This window comes from Kogia breviceps, chromosome 3 (assembly GCF_026419965.1).
Source record: "Kogia breviceps isolate mKogBre1 chromosome 3, mKogBre1 haplotype 1, whole genome shotgun sequence".
Lineage (NCBI taxonomy): Eukaryota > Metazoa > Chordata > Mammalia > Artiodactyla > Physeteridae > Kogia > Kogia breviceps.
In genome coordinates this window covers 113,000,902-113,020,763 of record NC_081312.1, presented here as the reverse complement: position 1 = coordinate 113,020,763, position 19,862 = coordinate 113,000,902, and the positions used below count along the sequence as shown (strand labels likewise).

The 19,862-nt window shown below is 45.8% G+C and overlaps 1 protein-coding gene across 6 annotated transcripts in view; it reads right to left on the bottom strand.

Annotated features, from left to right (window-relative positions):
• ADAMTS17 (ADAM metallopeptidase with thrombospondin type 1 motif 17) overlaps nucleotides 1-19,862 on the bottom strand; it is a 364,535-nt gene that overhangs the window by 189,275 nt on the left and 155,398 nt on the right. For all 6 annotated transcript variants that reach the window (XM_059058512.2, XM_059058515.2, XM_059058514.2 and 3 more), the window contains one exon: nucleotides 5,625-5,730. In XM_059058512.2, the coding sequence (XP_058914495.1) occupies nucleotides 5,625-5,730 (106 nt within the window). The remainder of the gene's footprint in view (nucleotides 1-5,624; nucleotides 5,731-19,862) is intronic.

The window sequence follows — 19,862 nt, the reverse complement described above, 5'->3', positions numbered from 1 at the left end:
TATGTCCTCATAGGACTGAGCAGGAGGACAGAGTCCCTCCTCCAAGTGACATCAGCCAAGGCAGTGCTTCCACAATGGTGGGCTTGGTTCCAGGACGCAAGGGGTGTTTGTGCTTGTCTGAGAACCCAGCTGTGCACCACACACTGTTGCAACTGGATCTGTCTATAACTGACTGCATGTGTGCAGGTGCACAAGTGTCACCAAACACAGTTCCTGGTTGCCAGGGCATTTGTATTGTTAAACCTCAGCCCCATGTTTCTCTCCACTTGGGAGCGTCTATGTACTCGGTACCTCAGCCCTCTGTGAGCCCTGCCTGTTCCCCTCCTTCTGTTCCTCCCCTTCCATTTCCAGGTCTCCCAGGAGGTGTCAGGTGAGAGATGACAGGACTACGCTTGCCTGTGGTGGCAACTTTCAGGAAGGCTGGGCCTTTCCTCACTTGACTCACCAGCCATGAGCATGACTGCCTGGTATAGCAGCAAGAAGCACGGAATTCAGGGTGACCTAGAGAGGGGTGAGCTGGAGCCAGGAGAGCAGGATCGCATCTAGCACCACAGCTCAACCCTGAGGGTGGCCTGGAGGGACAGGGTCAGGGAGCAAAAGATGGAAGCAGGAAGGTGGATAAGGCCAAAAGCAACAATAAAAGGTCTAGACCTCATGCTGGTAGCAGCTCCACCCTGGCTGCACCTGGCATCTCCTAGAGAGCTTCCGAGGTGGTCCCTCCCCCAGAGGGGGTGGTTTAACTCATCAGGCTGAGGCTTGGCCACAGGTACTTCCAAGGGCCTCAGGGGCTCCTCTCCTGAGGCTGGGCCCAGATGTCACATCTGCTGAGTTCCCAAGCTTCCATGAAGACAGCATTTTTCAGAGGCCACAGGCAGAGCCAGCTGACCAGAGGAGAGGTAAATTCCAGAATGGAAAGACCCAAGAAAGGGCATATGGAAGTCAGAAAAAACCCCAAGAGCAGGTGGGGAGAGGCCCAGCTCCCATACAGGTAGTGAGGGCCTGAACATGGGGCATGGCTCTGGGGCCTATCTGGAGCTGGAGAGGTCACATGGTTTAGACTGACTTTCCAGATAGGTGTTGATCTGGCTCAGGCTTATCTAACAGAGCCTCCTAAATCCGACAGAAGCAGAGATTTATTTTCTGCAAGGGAAAGCTCTTTGTTTTTCTGAGTGGGTGGCCGAGTATGCATTAAGTGGAGTCCCTCCCCTCTCTCCCCACCCCACCTGGAAGCCCTGTATTTAGACACCTCCCAGGCACTGTCTCACCTGATTGAGAAGCATGCTGGGTTTCGCCAGGCACCAAACAACCAGTTGAGACTTGGTTCTGTGCCCTCCTGGCCTCCAACTGCACTAGGGAGAGCTCTTGTCAATCACATGTCTCCCCTGGGCCTTATCATGCTGCATTAGACCTACTTTCCCCAAAGCAAAAGGCACGCTAACCAATTTTCATAGAACCATTTACTTTCTTATACTATAAAAATTCCAAATCATAGCAAACAATATCCTCTAAAAACAATATCCTCTAAAAATCCAATAGACGTATTAGGCACAGTCACTTTTATGCTATACTAACCTCACTACCTAAGCTCTCCTGGATCATTAGGGTGTCACTTGATTTTGTTTTTTTATTTTTCTCATGGGAAAAATAAATAAATAAATAAATAAGCTCAGCGTGGACCTGAGCTTCTGAGGAGAGTTCTACCCGTGAGCAATCAGGGTTGAGTTTGCCTGAGAAAAATGAATGCTTCGAGCTCTCCCCCTTTCTCTCTAAAATCAAATAGCGATAAACATCTCAGACATAGAGGTCCACCACAAGGCATCCTGGTTTCTTGAGGGAAAAAACCTGGGCAGAGTTGGCTCAGCTGGGCTGTTTCCCCCATGTCACTGATTCCATCATAACCAACAACAGCAGCAACTACGGCCCTCTAGAGTGAAAGAGGTCCATCAAAGACATCTCATGCTCGGGACCATAGCTTTCTCATGGTCACTGTGGGATGAAGAAAGGCACAAAAACAGCCTCATTTTCCGCTGGGTTTCCCAAGCTACCACAACAAGACAGGGAGACAGGTCCCTTCCAAAGCTCACATTACGTGAACCAAAAGGTGGGGGGCAGCTGCCTATCTGGCAGCCTTTCATGGGCAAGAAGGTAACTAAGGTCATAAGTGCTCATTTAAAAACCCCAAAGCTGCTGTCAGCAAGGCTGCCCCACAGACCCAGCTCATCCTCCAGGCAGGAACGCAGAACAGCCCCTTCCCAGGGTCTCCTCCACGACTGCCATTGGGAATTGCAAATCCTTCAGTTCCTGTCTAAAGCCACAGCTGGAGTCTTTTCTACCCTACTTCTTTACCAGGGTAGATCATCAGAAAGCTGCCAGTCTCACCCACAGTACTTGAGTTTCCTAGGGAAACCCCTGTTGAGGACACATTGGCTTTCTTCAGCCAGCTGTACCATGCCATTTTTTGCCCTCTCTGCCTAGGCTGCTGACAAACTGAAAGTACCCTGGTTTTTGGATATATAACAAGCTCTCTTCTTTATTACCTATATTTTGTAATTTGGATCCTTATTTTAATGGCCCTGTTGCATGGGTATATTATCATACAAGTGATCCCAAATCATTTTAGGTAGAGACTAGAAAATTTTTTTAAGTAATACTAGTTTCCTAATCTATAAAGTAAAAGCTAATAATACCTGCCTCACAGGACTGATTCAATAATACAATGAATGCACAGCATCTAACATAGTACCTGGTACATAGCAGGTGCTCAGTAAATGAGATCTGATTTGACTTAGACATCATTACTTTATTGTTAACCTACATCCAAAGCAGCATTATTGCTGTTACCATGGGAAGAGTTTTTCATTTAATTTATAATTTAGAACTTATTTTACTGCAAATTGGATTGGAGCCAGTTCACAGCACCAAATAAATTATTTCTGAACTACAATATTTGAAATAAAACCATGCATACAAACAGATGCTAGAATGAGGGAGAAAAATTCCAGTACTACAATGAGTTAAATGTTAAAAATGAGCCTTACACTTAGGTTTGTGTTTTCTGAAAGCCAGAGCAAAAATGAAATCATGTTAACTTACGCAACTCTCATCATCTGATAAACAGCATGTGTAGCTCCTACGGAAAGTGACTTTTTCTCCTAACATTGGGATCTGAGGGGAAGTGCACACACTGTTCCTCACAGGAGGTATATTGAGTACGGAGCAGAAGTGCTGCACCCATGCATGCCCATGTACAAACGCACACACACCCACCCTTCAGAAGAGATCTTTACTTGTCAGTATTAAATGGTTAGGAACTGGAGGCTGAGCTCTCTGGGGATTTTCCAGGGTTACACAGAGGGGTGTTCTTTATTGTTTTCTAAAACTTTCACCAAGAAATTTTGTTGGGAGAGCATGGACCAGTGGCTCAGGTCCACAGAGAATACCATCCAACCTATCTCAGTTCACATACACTTAAGAAACCTGGAGTTACATTACTCCTCCCTATTCCAAAATATAGACAGTTTCCAGGTTCGCATCTGTGAAGGAGCCTGGCCAGTGGCTTTCCTGAGAGTGCAGGCTGGCCTCTACCTTCCCAAGCCTCCGCACAGCCTCTCTGGCTGCTCTGAGACGGGTGACCAGAGGGGTCCGTGGATAGGGAGACTGTGGCTTCATCCTTCGGGGATCTGCTTCCCAACGCTTTCGAATAATCAGAGACAAGAGACTTCTCTGGGAAAACCATAATCGCCCAACTAGGGGCAGGACCAAATGCTACCAGGATTTATTGGCTTTGATTAACAATACGGTGTTTGTTTTTGCAGGTAATTAGAGTTCAGTAGCAAGCTATAAAGAGTCCTCCAAGAAATTCTAAACAGACTGTAGCTAAAGGCTACTGGAATATGACTAAATCTAATCATTCATCTGCAGACCTCCCGTGTTAAGATGCCAGTGTTTGATCCAGCACAACCGCACAGATCAGGGAGGAGTGGTGCTCTGTGTTCTTAATGCCCAAGGAGAAAAGGCAGCCCCTGTGTGCTCACATGTGGAGGTGACTGCTGCCATGGGATGCAGCAGTTCACATAAATATATCTCTTCAAAGGTCCGCACAACCTGCGCGTTGGGAAACGTTTTGACAACTGCATTCTCACAACTGTTAGGGAGTTGATACCGCTGTACTACGATGGGCTGGGTGGGGCATTTGATAGTGAGAAGATGTTTGCCAAAGCCATACTCATTTGTACTTTTCTTTCACTATTGGGTGGGGTTTTCTAGTTTTTTTTTTTAAAACAAATCTGAGATATGAATACAAATTTGATTAAAAATAATTTAAAAAATTATTTTCTAGTAGTGTAGGCAAACTAGTATGAGCAAAGTGTTGTCACCAGTATTTCTGAAATACTGTCAAGATGAAATAAATGTGTACGTAGAGATAACTAATTATCTTGCTTCTCTTGGCCAATAACATGTTATTTTCCCCTTAGTCCCAGGAAATATACATAAGATTAGTTTCATTCTCTGTACTCACATCATGATAGCCAATAGGTACAGAAATGTCAACAACAAACCCATCTACAGGAGTGAACAAAATTTAAATGGGACCAGATAAACAAAACAAGGTAAAAACATCAAGCCACAGATATGGCTAATACTAGGGGAAAACAACTGCTTTTGTACTCCTTATTCATTGCGTCTACTCTTGCAGAAGCTTGAGTTCACCTTTAGGGTTCCAGGCATCTCACTATCTCCGGCACTGGGAAAACTTTACAATATATATATATTTTCCCCAAGAACTAGATTTCCATTTAATTTTGTTCTCTTTGGTCCAATATAAATTTTTCCATTGTTTTGCATGCTTTGGCCTCCTCGATTTATTTATTTAAAGTTCTTAAGCAGTCATATCACAATGTTTCCTTCAAAGAAACATAAAACAGACACCTACTCCAGGAGAAAGAGTAAACCCTCGGGCCACAGTTTGAGAGTCAGCTGGTTTTCTGCCCCCTGAGACTTCCTGCAGGTGATCTCAGACTTGGGCCAGCCATTCAACCCCTCGGACCTTCTCTTTCCTCAACTAAAAAAACCAGAAGGCTGCCTCGAATTCTCTCCACATCATCTTTGGGCTCTAAGGTTCTGTGGTTCTTTCCTCCTCAAGGGAAGAACTTCCATGATAGCTGATGATTCTTTAAACTAAGACACTGACATTCTACCTTCAGAAAGTTGGACTTAGTTTGAAACTGGCTGAAAAAAAACAACCACCCAGAAATTCAATAGCCCAAAGATAAATCCCATTATTTGAGTGGCATATTTAGAGCGAATCAAGATCATGGTGGTCTGGGAAAGGGGATACAACTCACGACAACACTGAGAAAATCTCTTCCCTTTACAGCGTGTGCTTTAAGAACAGACTTAAAGCAAACATCAAATGAGCATTTCCACTCTCAGAGACAGTCTGTTCTGTGATCTCTTGGGTTCCCTGAAGGGTTGGGACCCAGACTTGCTGGCCTAGGTCCTTACTCTAGAGGAAGCAAAGGCATTCAGCAGCACTGTTTTAGAACTTCCAGAATTTGAGTGAAAAAAATATGTATTCAGAAAAGCATTTAAAGAGGCAGAACAATCCAGAGTCTGATACTTACTTGTGGCCCAGCTCATGAGCGATGGTAAAGGCCAAATTGAGGCCATTGTCTTCGGCAAGCACACATTTCCTCTTAGCACTGCACACACCTCCTAAGTAAGCAATTCCTGCAGCAGAGACACAAAACACATCCTCTTCAGAATGTGCGAGGCCCTGACCTCGCAGGGCAAATCCACATGGTCAACATCACACATCATCAAGAGGGGCAAACGGGGGCGAGGATGACCATGGGACTGGACCTGTCATTCCAGAGCTCATATGGAGACTGGCTGGTGTGTGATGCTTTTGTATTCGCCTAATAATAATAGTAATAACAACCACAAACATCTCTCAAGCATTTAACATGCGTCAGGCAACGTGCTGAGTGGTTTACACAGATTATCTAATGAAGTCTTTGTTACCCGAGATGGAGGCAACAGAGAAACTGGGGTTCAGAGAGAAAAGGTAACTTTCCCAAGGTCACCTGGACTGGCACCTGGTTCTGGGATGCTGAGCCAGACCTGTCCAACTTCAGCATCCAGGGCTGGGACCAGGTGAGGCCAAAAAGTCGAGGTACCCAGTGTGCAAGGTTCAAGGAGGGTCTCCCTCTCAGGAGCCTACCCTGAGAGGGATGGAGGGCCTTCTCAAATTTCACACCCTGGGCACCTCCTTCTCTCACCCCAGTCCTGGCCCTATTAGGGTTAATGCTCTCAGGGGGTGAGCTCGGATCAGGACTGGGACTCACAGAGAGCAGGCCACAGAAGGTGCAGAATGTTCAGAAAAATGTTTCAGGAGCCCTGAGGAGGACGAGACTGGGGCCCAGAAGCAATGAAAGACGCTGGAAGAGTACGGGCCTGGAAGCCATTTGGGAGGATGGGTCCCACGGCCCAACTTGCTCAACTCTGCAAAAACATGATGGGGCCCAAGGACCTTCCCTGAGATGGGAAGATCAAGGCAACCGGGGGTGGGGGGGTACCAGACTCAGAAAAATGGTGTGAGCAAGGGGGCTGGGTAGAGAGGACAGGAGGCTGCCAGCCTCTGGTGGATGATGGCAGTGCTCCAGGCGAGAGAGATTATTATGGCAGAGAGGCACGTGTGAACAGGATGGGGGCCTTGGACGGACCAGGCACAGGTGAAGAATGCTGGGCATCAGCTGTGCAACAGGTCACACGTCTCCAGGCTGACACTCCAGGGCTGATACTGCCCATGGCAGCTCTCCACACTCCCTCTTAGCTCTACACCCAGGAAGGACATCACCACGACCCCACCCAGGAACCCCCAAGACATATCTCAACAAAAGCCAGAGTCCATGGACCCCGAAGGGCTTGGGATAGAACTTAAGTACTGGTGGCGTCTGACTCCTCACTATGCCCTGTGAAATGAATGAGTGGCTGGTGGCACAGGGGGCCATATGCGCGAGCAGGCTCAGTGCTGCCCTTGCTGTGAGCTCACAAGGGGTGTGGGGCAGGCAGTGGTTCTGCTGGGCCCGCAGCCAGGTGTGCACTGGCTATTGGTGCCTGGTGACCAGGTGGATAGGGACTCTGCCCGCCAGCCGTGTGCTCTGGAAGGGCTGTGGCCACCCAAGTGAGGGCACCTGTTCTCCACCCAGAGACACTACCTACTGCCAGGTTGCACGATGCTCCCTTTCACTAATGTTCAGGGAGTGTCTCAGAAGCTGACAGTGGCCCTGCAGGCACAGAAGCAGGGGAGGGAAGGAGCTGGTAGAGAAGAATGAACAGGGGGATTGATTAATTAAAAATGATCCTCCCTCCCTGCTCCCAAAGAGCTAAACCAATATCCTATTTGTTGACATCAAAATCAAGCTGGGGCGGACCTCAGCCACACACAGGGCACTCCCCCGCAACCCCTGCAAGGGGCAGACAAGCTTGCACACCCCAGCTCAAGGGCTCAACTCACACTCAGCAAACTGAGCTGGGCACCACAGCACATATCTGCTTTTATTTGGAAGCATGCAACACGCTTGACCAAGGTTGAAGAATTTTTGTTTGTTCGTTTTTACAAAAAAGAAAGAAAAAAAGGGAATGTTATTTGGCCTCAAGATGTGTTTTTTGCATATGGGCATCATAATCCAGCAATGCAGACTATGGGAAGGAGGAAAATGACAACCAGAAAGGACACGATCTGCCCTTTGTGATATCATTGAGGTCATTATTAGGGTTTTGTTTTAAAATGCTTTGTGGGTTGCTGCAGAAAGTCCAGCAGTGAGTAGTCGGAATGCTTCCACATGGCACAGATGGCATATGCATGCCACGCACACACACACACTCAAATGAACACCCAGCCATACCCAGCCTCCTGGGTCAATGAATCAATCAGAAACAATCAGATGTGCTCACCCCGGAGGAGATGTCTGGTGAGGGGGAAAGAGAGACATCCAAGGCCAGCTGTGCTGAGCTTGCTGTCCCAAAAGCGCCTGCTGAACCAGCAGACTTTAAATGCCACAGAAACACATCCCCTGGCCTCGGCTTCACTCGGCACCCAGAACAGATATCCTGAGTTTCCACTCTAATTGGGTAACACACAACACTAGGGAAACAGCTAAGTAGAAGGCCTTCCAATAATTGCATTTAAATTTTTCCAGGTGCATATGATTTTTTTTTTCTTACTAGAAAACAAAGCATTAGTTTATTTATAAGGAATGCTCTCACACAAAGGTGGACTAAGGTCTAGTGCTTTTAAAGGTTTATTCCAATCGTGAATAGCCCAGTCATAAAACCAAGCAAGGCAAAACACGTCAACAAAAATAGCCCAGAAAATGGAGCACGGGAGCTTGTGTGTTTATGAGCGACAGTGTGCAAATGCTTAGAACTCACAAAACAAAGTCTGGAGAGAATCCCAGATTGTTGTAAAAGTAAGAGCTGCAGGGAATAGATGGTAATTAAGCCAGGAGCTGCAGCAGAAAACAAAGCCCACCACTACTCCATGTTTTCTGGAAAGAAACAGCAGCCTAGAGAGGAGAGTGTGATGGAGACGCAAAGAAACCCCAACTCGTCAGGCTGCAAAGGCACCAACCTGGAAACCCCACCCAATCCCACCTCAGCACTTGTCAAGAAATGAGGAAAAACCAGTTTTCTCTGCATTGATTTTTTTTCTTTTAATTAAAAAAAGGAAGTCTGGGGCTTCCCTGGTGGCACAGTTGTTGAGAGTCCGCCTGCCGATGCAGGGGACACGGGTTCGTGCCCTGGTCCGGGAAGATCCCACATGCCGCGGAGCGGCTGGGCCCGTGAGGCATGGCCGCTGAGCCTGCGCGTCCGGAGCCTGTGCTCCGCAATGGGAGAGGCCACAACAGTGAGAGGCCTGCGTACCGGGAAAAAAAAAAAAGGAAGTCTGTAAACACAGGTTCTGCTAATGTCCATGCTGAAGCTGAGGAAGCAGAGGGACTGTCTTAAGTGACTGGAATTCCCTACACAGATAGCAAGGATTTCTCAGACCCTAGAGTGGTTCTTTCAATGGTTTCAGTCTTCCATGATTTAAAATTCTCCACCAGAGAAATAAGAGTAGAAATTATTTTTGAAATTTTAAAAAAACACCAATTCCACATGTTTACAGAGCTCCTTGGAACAAAAGCGAAGCAGAAAGGCAACTGGCATTTACTATAGTTCTCTTCACAAGCAAGTGCTGCTCTGCCTGCTTGGTCCTCCCTTATTTGGAAGGTATTACTGGCCCCACTTTACAGACAGGGAAATGAAGGTTCAGAATTCAGTTATGTGGCTGATCAGGGCCCAGACTTGGGTACAAATGCAGGGTTATCTTTCTCCAACACCCATGCTCCCATAGGCAAACCCTGGGCCTCCTGCACCAAAGCTTTGGTAACCAGCAACGACGATAAGCTTGGAAGATTTAGAAGATTTTTGTAAATTGTAACGTGTGTTTATGCTGAGATGTGGGTGGGATACAGTAAAGGTTTCATGTGTTTAAATCCAAATGTTTTTAACCCTAAAGATAAAAAGACTCGAGGGATATGTGCAGCCACATTAACAGGAGTTACCTCTAGGATACGGTGAAGTCATTACAGATCTTTAAATTTTCTCTTCTTTTTTGGCTTAAACCTAGTACAGTGAATGTGTACTCGCTATGAAAATTAAAGTTATTGGTTATATTTCATTTATTCCAGGTAACATACAGAAGAGGCCAAGGTGGGAGACTAATAAAAAAAAATAACAAAAACAAAAACCCTCCAGATTTTGATTCTGAGTGTACAGCCCTTAAGGCAGCAGATAATAAAGGAAGTTTATAGTCAACACATAATTGAGTGTGTGCTTGTACCCTTAGGGCAACTCTCTCCATTTCTACTATAACCCTGGCACAGATTAGGGAAGCAAAAGTCTGAAATACTGGAGGCAGAAATGAAGGGCTGTAAAGTGTTTTTCTGAAGCCTGAAGAAGTATATTTAATTCATCCCAAAGAAGATCACATCCACCAGAGCCTCCTGACCCACCTTCCCAGGCAAATCAACTCAGTGTGGACACTCTCTTCTCCATTCTTTTCTTTTTCTTGGTAGGAGCAGAAGCTTGGGGAGCAAATTGGGTAAGGAGGTTTAATTATTTTCTTTTTTAGTAGAAAAGTATGTGGTGTAAGCACATAATTCTTAAATTCAGAGTTGACCATATGATCCTTTCTAGATTTAAGGGATAAACAACACCCAACTGTATAAACTCTGGTTTATCCAGCAAATTGTCTGTGTAAACAGTTTACAGCTGTTGGCCCTGTTGCCCATTACTCAGACCTTCTCAGGCTCTGCCTCTGAGAGAGACAGTCAACTTTCTTCCACCAGCTGCTCAACAAACCAACACCATCATGGTTGTCACTGGCACACCATGCTGCCTATTACGTGAAGGCAATTTACATCTATTCTCACGGCAATCACAGTGGTTGAGACTGAGTTTCCTATTCAGGCTCATCCACAAGTTCTTGTGCTCTTGGAAACTCACTAAGTGGTTGGAGGTATGATTTGAATTTGTGAACGGCATTAGAAACAAATGTCTTACAGCCCAGGATGTGACAAATGCAAAGTAACTACAGTCTATTCTTGTTACTCACAGTACTTAGATTCTAAAAATTCACCGTGAACCCTGAACGCTGGAATATAGAACCATTGGTGCTAGGGGAAATACAGGAATTGGTTCCTGTGAGCCTCTGGTCACATTTTGTCAAGTGACACATAACCTTGTTTTATGAGTGTTTCTGTTTAAAGACACCTTACTCAATATATATTGTTGATTCATTAACATTGAACTCAGAGCCAACAGTCCTATAACTCATGCCTGAATGAAGCTCATCTAGTATTTTTCTCTGCAAGGCGCATGGCAGCCTTCTTGAGCTTCAAAGCACTAAACAGCACTTCAGCACTATCTTTGGAGGGCATTCAAAACATCAAAATCACCACAAAAAGCATAAAAGTACGAAAAACAAGGTGTCAGATAGACCTCAGAAAGGATGTTTATCCACAGCATGAGAGCTGAAACAAGATGGCAAAATACTGCCTTGTTTGACATCTTCTGGGAACGCTTCTGTTGGGTGACTCAAATATTTCACCACTCTGCATGTGTCTGCAAATGACCACAAAAGTGCTGTAAGTATTGATTTTGGAGTTCCAAATAAACTAACGAGTAGGTGAATTCACACATGCAGAATCCATGAATGAGTAAAATTAGCTGTATTCTCAAAAACCATGTCCTATTCTTAGGCACAATGAAGTCTTTATCAGTTGCAATAAGGAAATTCAATTTTTATTTAAGCTTACATTTCCTATATATACTGCTTATATTTCCTGACTCTATACTATCTAAATTATCTAACTGACTCAGGCCCTTCTCCTCTGCAATTTTGCTTCTGTGTTCTCTGAGGTCAGTGGTTCACAGGGTCACTGTAAGTCACGAACCCCCTAAAGGATTCTGCACAGAGTGGACAGAGGCCCATATATGCTGAAGAACAGGTATAGTTTCTAATAAATTGGGAAAGAATGTTAATGGTAAGGGCAGGAGAGGGTGGTCCCACCACTTAGGACTGTGGAGCACTGCTTTCCAGACCAGCCTGTCCATGGCTTTCTGCCCCAGCTCAGTGCCTCCATCCCCCAGGGGCATAGGTGGATAATCCCTCCCAGACCCAGCCTTGTCTTAGCAATTCCACCACAAGTAGGAATCCCTGTCTCCCTGCTTCTCTTCTTCTGGGTCCCTTGGGGTCAGTCACAGTGGAAGGAAGATGAGTTAGTCAAGGTCTTTGTCCCTACACCACGGACAGGGGAGGGGGCAATGGCCTAAAGAGGGGCATTGGTTCCCTCCTTAAACATGGGCACTGCAGAAGCTGCCACTGCAATTCAAAAATGTCTGTGCATAACACCTATCTAACCTAGAAGAACACTGACAAACTGAAAACTCAGCAACTTACTCAAGGTTAAATGAAGTGGTAAATAGACAAAGCGTGAAGGTAATAGCTTCCAAGTCTGATCATTGAAGGGCTCACATGCTCAGTTTTGAAACTTAATACCAAGTTAGAGTATTCAAAGCAGTGTGCTACATGCATAAAGATAGACATCTAGATCAACTGAACAGAACCAAGAGTCCAGAAATAAACCTTCACATATATAGTCAATTGACTTTTGACAAGGGTGCCAAGACCATTCAGTGGGGGGAAAGAAGAGTCTTTTCAACAAATGGTGCTGAAACAAATGGATACCCACATGCAAAAGAATGTCAGATAACCTTCTTTAGATCATATACAAAAATGAACTCCAAATGGATTATAGACCTAAACATAAGAGCTAAACCATAAAACTCCTAGAAGAAAACAATTAAATCTCTCTGACCTTGGGGAAGGCAAAGCCTTCTCAGATGTAACACCAAAGGCATGAGTGAGGGAAAAAACTCCCACGTCAGTGTGTTCACCAATGCAGAGAGGCTCCCCTTGCTGCCCCACCCAAAAGGAGAATGGCCGGGTTGGGGCTGGGAGTGAGGTGGGGAGGTATGGAATTCCAAGCCAAGCAATGAATGTGCTGATACATCCCCAAGGAAGCTGCCCAGCCATCCCCCCTGCATTATGTCTTCCTGCTAACTGGGAACCATCCCAGCAGCCTCTGTGCCACAGGCTACCTCATGTAGCCAATTCAAATGCCACATGAGTTGCTGCTTTGTGTGTGTGTGTGTCGGGGTGGGGGAGGTTCTTGATTGTGGTCAGAGCCAGGAAAGACCACGTGTGCTGTGTTGTACTCCCACTTAGAACAAACATGCCCTCACTCTGGGCGTCCCAGGCATCTCTAGGATCTAAAACTTTAGGAAGAGATGCCACCCCTGATAAGGGAAGCACACAGAAAGTCCCCACAGAGGACTCAAGGGTAGCTGGGCTAAAGCTGCAGCTCCTACAAGATGAATTGAGTGAGTGAAGTATAAACGGAGCAGTCAATTCCCCCTGGGGTTTACAAATTGGAAGCAAAAAAGTTTATCCCAATGGTTTGCTGCACTCTGTGGAAACCAAAACATACTGGGAGATGGGGAGGGAAGAGAAATAAATAACTGTTGACATTCAACAGACCACAGCCAGCTTGAGCCAAATGCACGGAGACGTCGTGCAGATTTCCTACCTTCCAGGCAGGATGGCACTTGTGTCTGGGGGGAGGGGATCCCCAGGGAGCAGACAGAATTCCTCAAATGACCAAGGTGCCGCTCCTTGGAGGGCCCCACAGAGGCTCAGTGGCTTCCTCACCAGGACCGGATGCCCACCAGAAAGGGCCCCCAGCAGGTTCACCTTAGGAAATCAAAGGAAGGAGGTCTGTGCGGAGATCCTTGAAACCCTTTTATTTTGACAAACACTTCATGCAGTGTTTCCTAACTGCCTGTACGTTAAAGCGTCATGCCAGGCACGAGATCCTAAGGTGAACAAAAGCAGTGCAGACCAAGGGAAAACAGCCCCAAGAATACCATTCCAGCAAGAAGACAGGGAGGCAGGTGGAAAGGTCAGCAGAGACTTTATAAATCAAGCTCAGGGCCTGAAGGGTAGGTGCTGGGGTCTCTAAAAGACCCCTGCCCCAGTGACCTGTGTCCAGCTCTAGGCTCTTGGGAGAGCAGATAATGGAAACTAGAAATGGAGCTTGCCCTGAGTCCCCTGCTGCTCCCCTGCACCCTCAGTTCCCTTCTCTGGGTCGACTCTCACAGCAGAGGACCAGCCCCCTCACAGAACCGTGCCCTCATTCTCACTTTTGGTCACTCAGCAAACATTTCTGGGTACCCTGGCCACGGTTAGCTCCTCATGTGGGAGTTTGCTGGCAGCACCCGTGAGTGCAGAAGTGATGTAAGCCTTCAAGTTCCATTTCAAAGACCTCTGAATCCCTGAGTGTACTCCCTGAGCATGAGAGAGGGTAACAGACCCATCTTCTAGCTTTTGCCATTCTGTAGCATGATACCTACCAATCCTGCTTGGTGTCTGCACCTCGGCAACCTCTCGTGTGTGTACATGCACGCATGTGGGTTTCTGCATGTGCACACATGAATGTGCATGCCTAGACATGGTCCTGGGCAGCCACCACCAAACCATATTTCTGTAAGCTGGCGCTATGAAGTGCACGTCCACACTCTTACAGTAAGGGACTCTAGTGAATTTTAGAAGTTTTAATACAGTCACATTTTCTCATCAACTTCACCATTTAGCATTTATTTTTGTCAATAATTCACAAAGGAACTTTGCTAGTCCTCCTTCCACAGCTTTACGACTCCTCTATCTCCCTCTCTCACTATCAAATTTTCCCTTCACTGGGGGTTAGGATGTCCTCCCTCTCCCTTGGGAAAGTTGGGGTTTGGGGAGCAGGGGGCATGATGTGTTTTCCTTAAATATTATCTCGGTCATGTGGGATGTGGAAAATGAGACAACTAAGGCTTCCACAGGGCCAGATATCCCAAAAGCATATCTGAGAGTGTATGTAAGTGTGCCCTGCAGAAACTCAAGTGCTACCTGGGAAGAGGAACACTCAGACTGTGCACTTTCAGTCATAATCTCTCTCAACAGTCCTGTCTGAATTAAATTTATAAGAGCAACCATACGCAGGGAATGAGGGAAGATCACCAAATCATGATGACAGCTGGAGCTGGGAAGAAGGCAAGGTGGCTGGCAGCTGGTAAGAGTGATGTCATGCATTTTAATCATGTCCAGTGTTGTGGATGGCACTGTGTCACCCCCAAACCTAGATGTTGAAGCTCTAACCGCCAGTGTGACTGTGTTTGGAGATGAGGCCTTTAAAGAGGTAATTAAGGTTAAGTGAGGTCATAAGAGCAGGGCTCAAATCCAATACGACTGGTGTCCTTATAAGAAGAAAAGACATCAGAGCTCCCTGCCCCCCCCCCCACACACAGAGCACACGTGAGGACACAGTGAGAAGGTGGCCGTCTATAAGTCAGGAAGAGAGGCCTCACCAGAAACCAACCCTGATGGCACACTGATCTCGGATTTCCAGCCTTCAGAACTGAGAAAATAATGTCTATTGTTTAGGCCACCCAGACTGGGTATTTTGTCATGGCCACCTGACCTGACTAGTACACCCAGGGTGTAACCTGGGTACAGATAGAAGTACCCTGTGTCCCCCTGGCTCAAGTGGGTAAACGGACAAGAACAGTGGCCACCAAACTCTCCATCTTCATGTGCTACAGGACACCAGAGCTGCCCAACACACCGTGGGACCAGGCTTGCTGTTTAGAATATAGTTTAATAACAAGAAACTGATCTGGAGAGTTGTACAAGCATGTGGTTGAAAACGGCTACAAAAAAACGCTTGGTAGAGAAGTCCCAGGAGGGAGCTCTGGGAGTCAAAGAGGTGCTGATAGCTCTGTATTTAAAATCACAAAACATCTCAACCAGCTGCATTTGGATGCACAGAGGTGAAATCTTCAGCCATTTGGCAACAGGGTGCCATGCGAACTGGAGCTGGGATCCCTGTGGAGACACCTGGGAGAGATGTGGGAAGATGATGATGTGTCAAATGTAGATGCACATCATTCACAGCACCAGCCCCTCTATTTGCAGGGGACTCTTTGGAAATTCCCAGTCCCCACAAAATGTTTTTTAAAAGCTCATAAACATAGCCTTTGAGGGAAGAGCCAGTTTCAAAAGAACTCCAAGGAGGCCCTGGTGAGAGACAACTCTCACAAGGAGAACCAACCTTCTGGGTCTTGGTGGGAAACTGTGAGCCTCACCAGGAGCACAGGAGGCCCCCAAATTGCTGTCAAACAAGTGAAAGGGAGCATTGCTGCTGGCTCTGCTCGGTGACACTCAATAAAAGCAGAACCAGTAGCAACCAGTATTCTGGGTGTAAAGGGCCAAACTTAGCAAGCCAGGAACACAAACACTGCTGCTCTTTTCACCTTGACTCATTCAAAAATCACAAGAGCACAAAGTTGAAAACACCAAGGGAGCTGTCACTACAAACGTCGAGTTATCTGTGGGAAGAGAGGGATGGGAAGAGAGGGGAGACTGGGGTGGGGCCCAGGGAGAGGCAACCTCATGACTGATGGAGTGCTTGCCCGGGGGACAGTCACATAAATGTCCACCTTATAGAAATCTACCACATGATTAAAATGCTCAGGTTATGGTTTCCCCAGAGGGAGTGGACACCAAAGTGGCATGAGTGAGTCTTCCCAGGGGCTGGTACTGTCTGATCACTGGATCTGGGTTCTGGTTACACAGAGAGCTCAGTTTCAAATATTTATTCAGCAGTACACCTAGATATGCTTGTTTTTATGTAAATTATGTTTCCATAAAATTTTAAAATAAAAGAAGTGCACATACAAGTGAAAAAGGAGAGCATGGACCTGACTAAACAATCTGAAATTGGTCAAGATTACTGGCCAATTTATATGATAGGAGTTTGTCTTGTCTGAGGAGCTAATGTATAACATGGTGACTACGGTTGACAATACTGTATTGTATAATTGAAATTTGTTTAGAGAGTGGAACTTAAAAAATGTTCTCACCCACCCCCCACCCTCCAAAGTAAATATGTTAAAAAACTCCATGGGGGGAATCCTTTCACAAATTATCAAGTGATACATTTTAAATATCTTACAGTTTCATCAATGATAGCTCAATAATGCTGGGAAAGAGAGAGTTTGCCTTAAGAGGATTCAAGGTCTTAGGTTGATCAAATCATAGTCCTATTAATTAGTTAGTTAAAGTGGTATTAACTAGTCAAGATCTGCTTTTATCTGTATCACCAGACTTTACCTGTATTACCTGTATTTCTTAGACCATACAAGCTGGTCCTATAAGTCTCCTTTACTGTCTTCCTGTCTTCCAATGACCCTTGCAACGGTATGTTCTTGAAACTTGCCTGAAGTGGACTTGACAACAGCTTCACTCCCTCTCATACTAATAGCTATATTTCTACAGGAAGAATAAAATACAAGGCCATGCATAGAAATATTTGCCAAGTTAGCAAAGAAAAAGAAAAGCTTTCTCAGAATAATTAAGAAACCATGTCTCTTGCTAAATGCTTAGCCCAGCAAAATCATCCTCTTGGGGATGAAATGTGGAATGTGAGTGAGACCCTGGGATGAAGGTCAACAGCAGCAGCAAGGGCACTTCCAATCTGTGCTTTGTTCTAGCCCCCTCTAGGGTGGGCTGGCTCTTAAGCTAGAGTGGGGGAGGTCAGGCCAGGCTCCAGGGTAGTTCTGGGCACCAGCTTCTGAACACAAGTCTGTAAATCCCCTGCTGGCAGGACACCACAGCCCCTCAACTAAAGAAGTCACCCTCACACAGGAAGCTGGCTGTCATTTGGGTGTTGACTCAGCGTTTGTGAGCTAAAGTCAACCTACCATGAGAAACTCCCCTTCGGTTGGCCTAGAGAGGCCTGGGTGGGGCTCTGCCTCTGCTGACAAGATGCAGAAATGATGGCATTCCATTTTACTTAAAAACAAAACAAAAGTTAGCCACTTAGAAAGGAATGTTGATGAGAGCAGCACCATGAAGTCAGGTGGGCCCCAAGTACAGTGAGAGGAAACCGGTGAGTCAGGACAATCAGCAGATAAGGAAGACATCCAGCCTGGGGAGCTGTCCCCAGGACATAGCAGAGAGTGGATGGTATAGCTTTGGGTTAAACATTTCACTGCATTACACTTATGGACACAGGCTCATTACCAAAGGCTACTATCTTAGTCCCTTCAAGCTGGTGCAACAAAACACCACAGAAATGTATTACTCACAGTTCTGAAGCCTGGAATTCTGAGATTAGGGTGCCAGCATGGTTGGGGGTGAGGGCTCTCCTCTGGGAGAGAGTCTTCCTGTTATGTCCTCATATGACAGAAGGGATAGGGAGCTCTGTGAGGTCTCATAACAGCACTAATCTCAACCATGAGGGCTCCATCCTTATGACCTAATCAGCTCCTGAAGGTTCCACCTCCTACTGCCATCATCTTGGGGATTAGGATTTCAATATATAGATTTGGGGGAACACAAATACTCAGATCAGAGCAACTACCTTGGATTTCAAGATTATCCCGGCCTACATAAAAAGCATGAATGTCAGGTCTGTCTTTGAATAAACAACGTTCTTCATCTTTTAAACAATTTCAGACATTTCCATTTTATCTCCATGATGATGATGGTCCCCACATTCCATCCCCAGGACCAGGTGATCCTTCGAGCTCTGCTGTGGCATCCCACCAAGGCTGGCCAGCCAGCAGTCCTATACTTGCCCCAGACTCAGGTCACACCAAACAGGATTCACCACCCCAAACTGAGTCTTCTCAAGTTTTCCACCCCTCGAAGTTCAAAAGCTTGCAGACCTGGTCAATCTCTCTCTCTCTCTCTCCCTCCCATTCCCCTTCCACCCCATCTCAGTAACCATCAAGTACTGCCATTTTATGCTGCTCACAGACTCTGGAATATGTTCCTTTCTCCTTGGTCCCAAGTCCAGAACTTTGTCACCACTTTAAGCTTTGATTATTGTAATATCTCCTTAGAGGTCATCTCTTCTGTTTCTCCCCACTCCAGTGAGTCCTTTAAAGTCCAGATTCAAGTGTTCCCTCTTCCACTGATTCTCCCCTGATCCTGCCTGGACACACTCCCTTCCCCTTCTAGGTACTCAGAGCCCATCATGATACTTTTACTGCATTAGGAGCCCCATCTTCTTGCACTTCAGGCATCTGACCAAATCTTATGTCTGCAGGGATGCTAAGCATCTCTGAGCCAGCACCCATACACTATCTCATAATTGACATGGGCTAATGTAGGTTGAACAGTTCTTCAATAAGTTCCATGAATGAGTGAATGCACACCAGCACTACCAACTCATATTCTTCATAAAACAGCACCCTCTGCTGCTTAAGAAGTTGACTGGAACAGGAAGGAATAAATGGTGAGGATGAAGATGAGGATGCTGATGACACAAACATTTATCAAACAGTTACCATGTATGGACTTAGAGACTGTCATACAGAGTGAAGTAAGTCAGAAAGAGAAAAACAAATACCGTATGCTAACACATAGATATGGAATCTAAAAAAAAAAAAAAAAGGAAGGTTATGAAGAACCTAGGGGCAGGAGAGGACTAAAGACGCAGATGTAGAGAATGAACCTGAGGACACGGGGAGGGGGAAGGGTAAGCTAGGACGAAGTGAGAGAGTGGCATGGCCATATATACACTACCAAAATAGATAGCTAGTAGGAAGCAACCGCACAGCACAGGGAGATCAGCTCTGTGCTTTGTGACCACCTAGGGGGTGGGATAGGGAGGGTGAGAGGGAGATGCAAGAGGGAGGTGATATGGGGATATATGTATATGTATAGCTGATTCATTTTGTTATAAAGCAGAAACTAACACACCATTGTAAAGCAATTATACTCCAGTAAAGATGTGAAAAACAAACAAACAAAAAGCAAAAAAAAAACTTACATGTGTGTACCAGACCCCATGTTAAAGATTTCCCATCATTATCTCATTTTATACTTACAGGCACCTGATGAGGTAAATACTATTTATTATCCCCATGATACTGATGAGAAGCTAAGGCCCTAAGAAGTCAACAACTCACCCAAGGTCAAAGAGTGAGTGATGGAACTCGGATTCTGTCTCAGGTCTTTTGGACCAGAGGCCTCATGCTAAACTTACACCAGAGGCTGCAAACTGGTGGCCACAGAAGGATTTGGACTATAGAAATGTTCTGTTTGGATTATTATGTAAAAAAAAAAAGAAAAATTAACCAAACACCAACAATTAGAAATTAGGAGAAGCTACATAGAATTCAGATTTCCTGACTCTTCT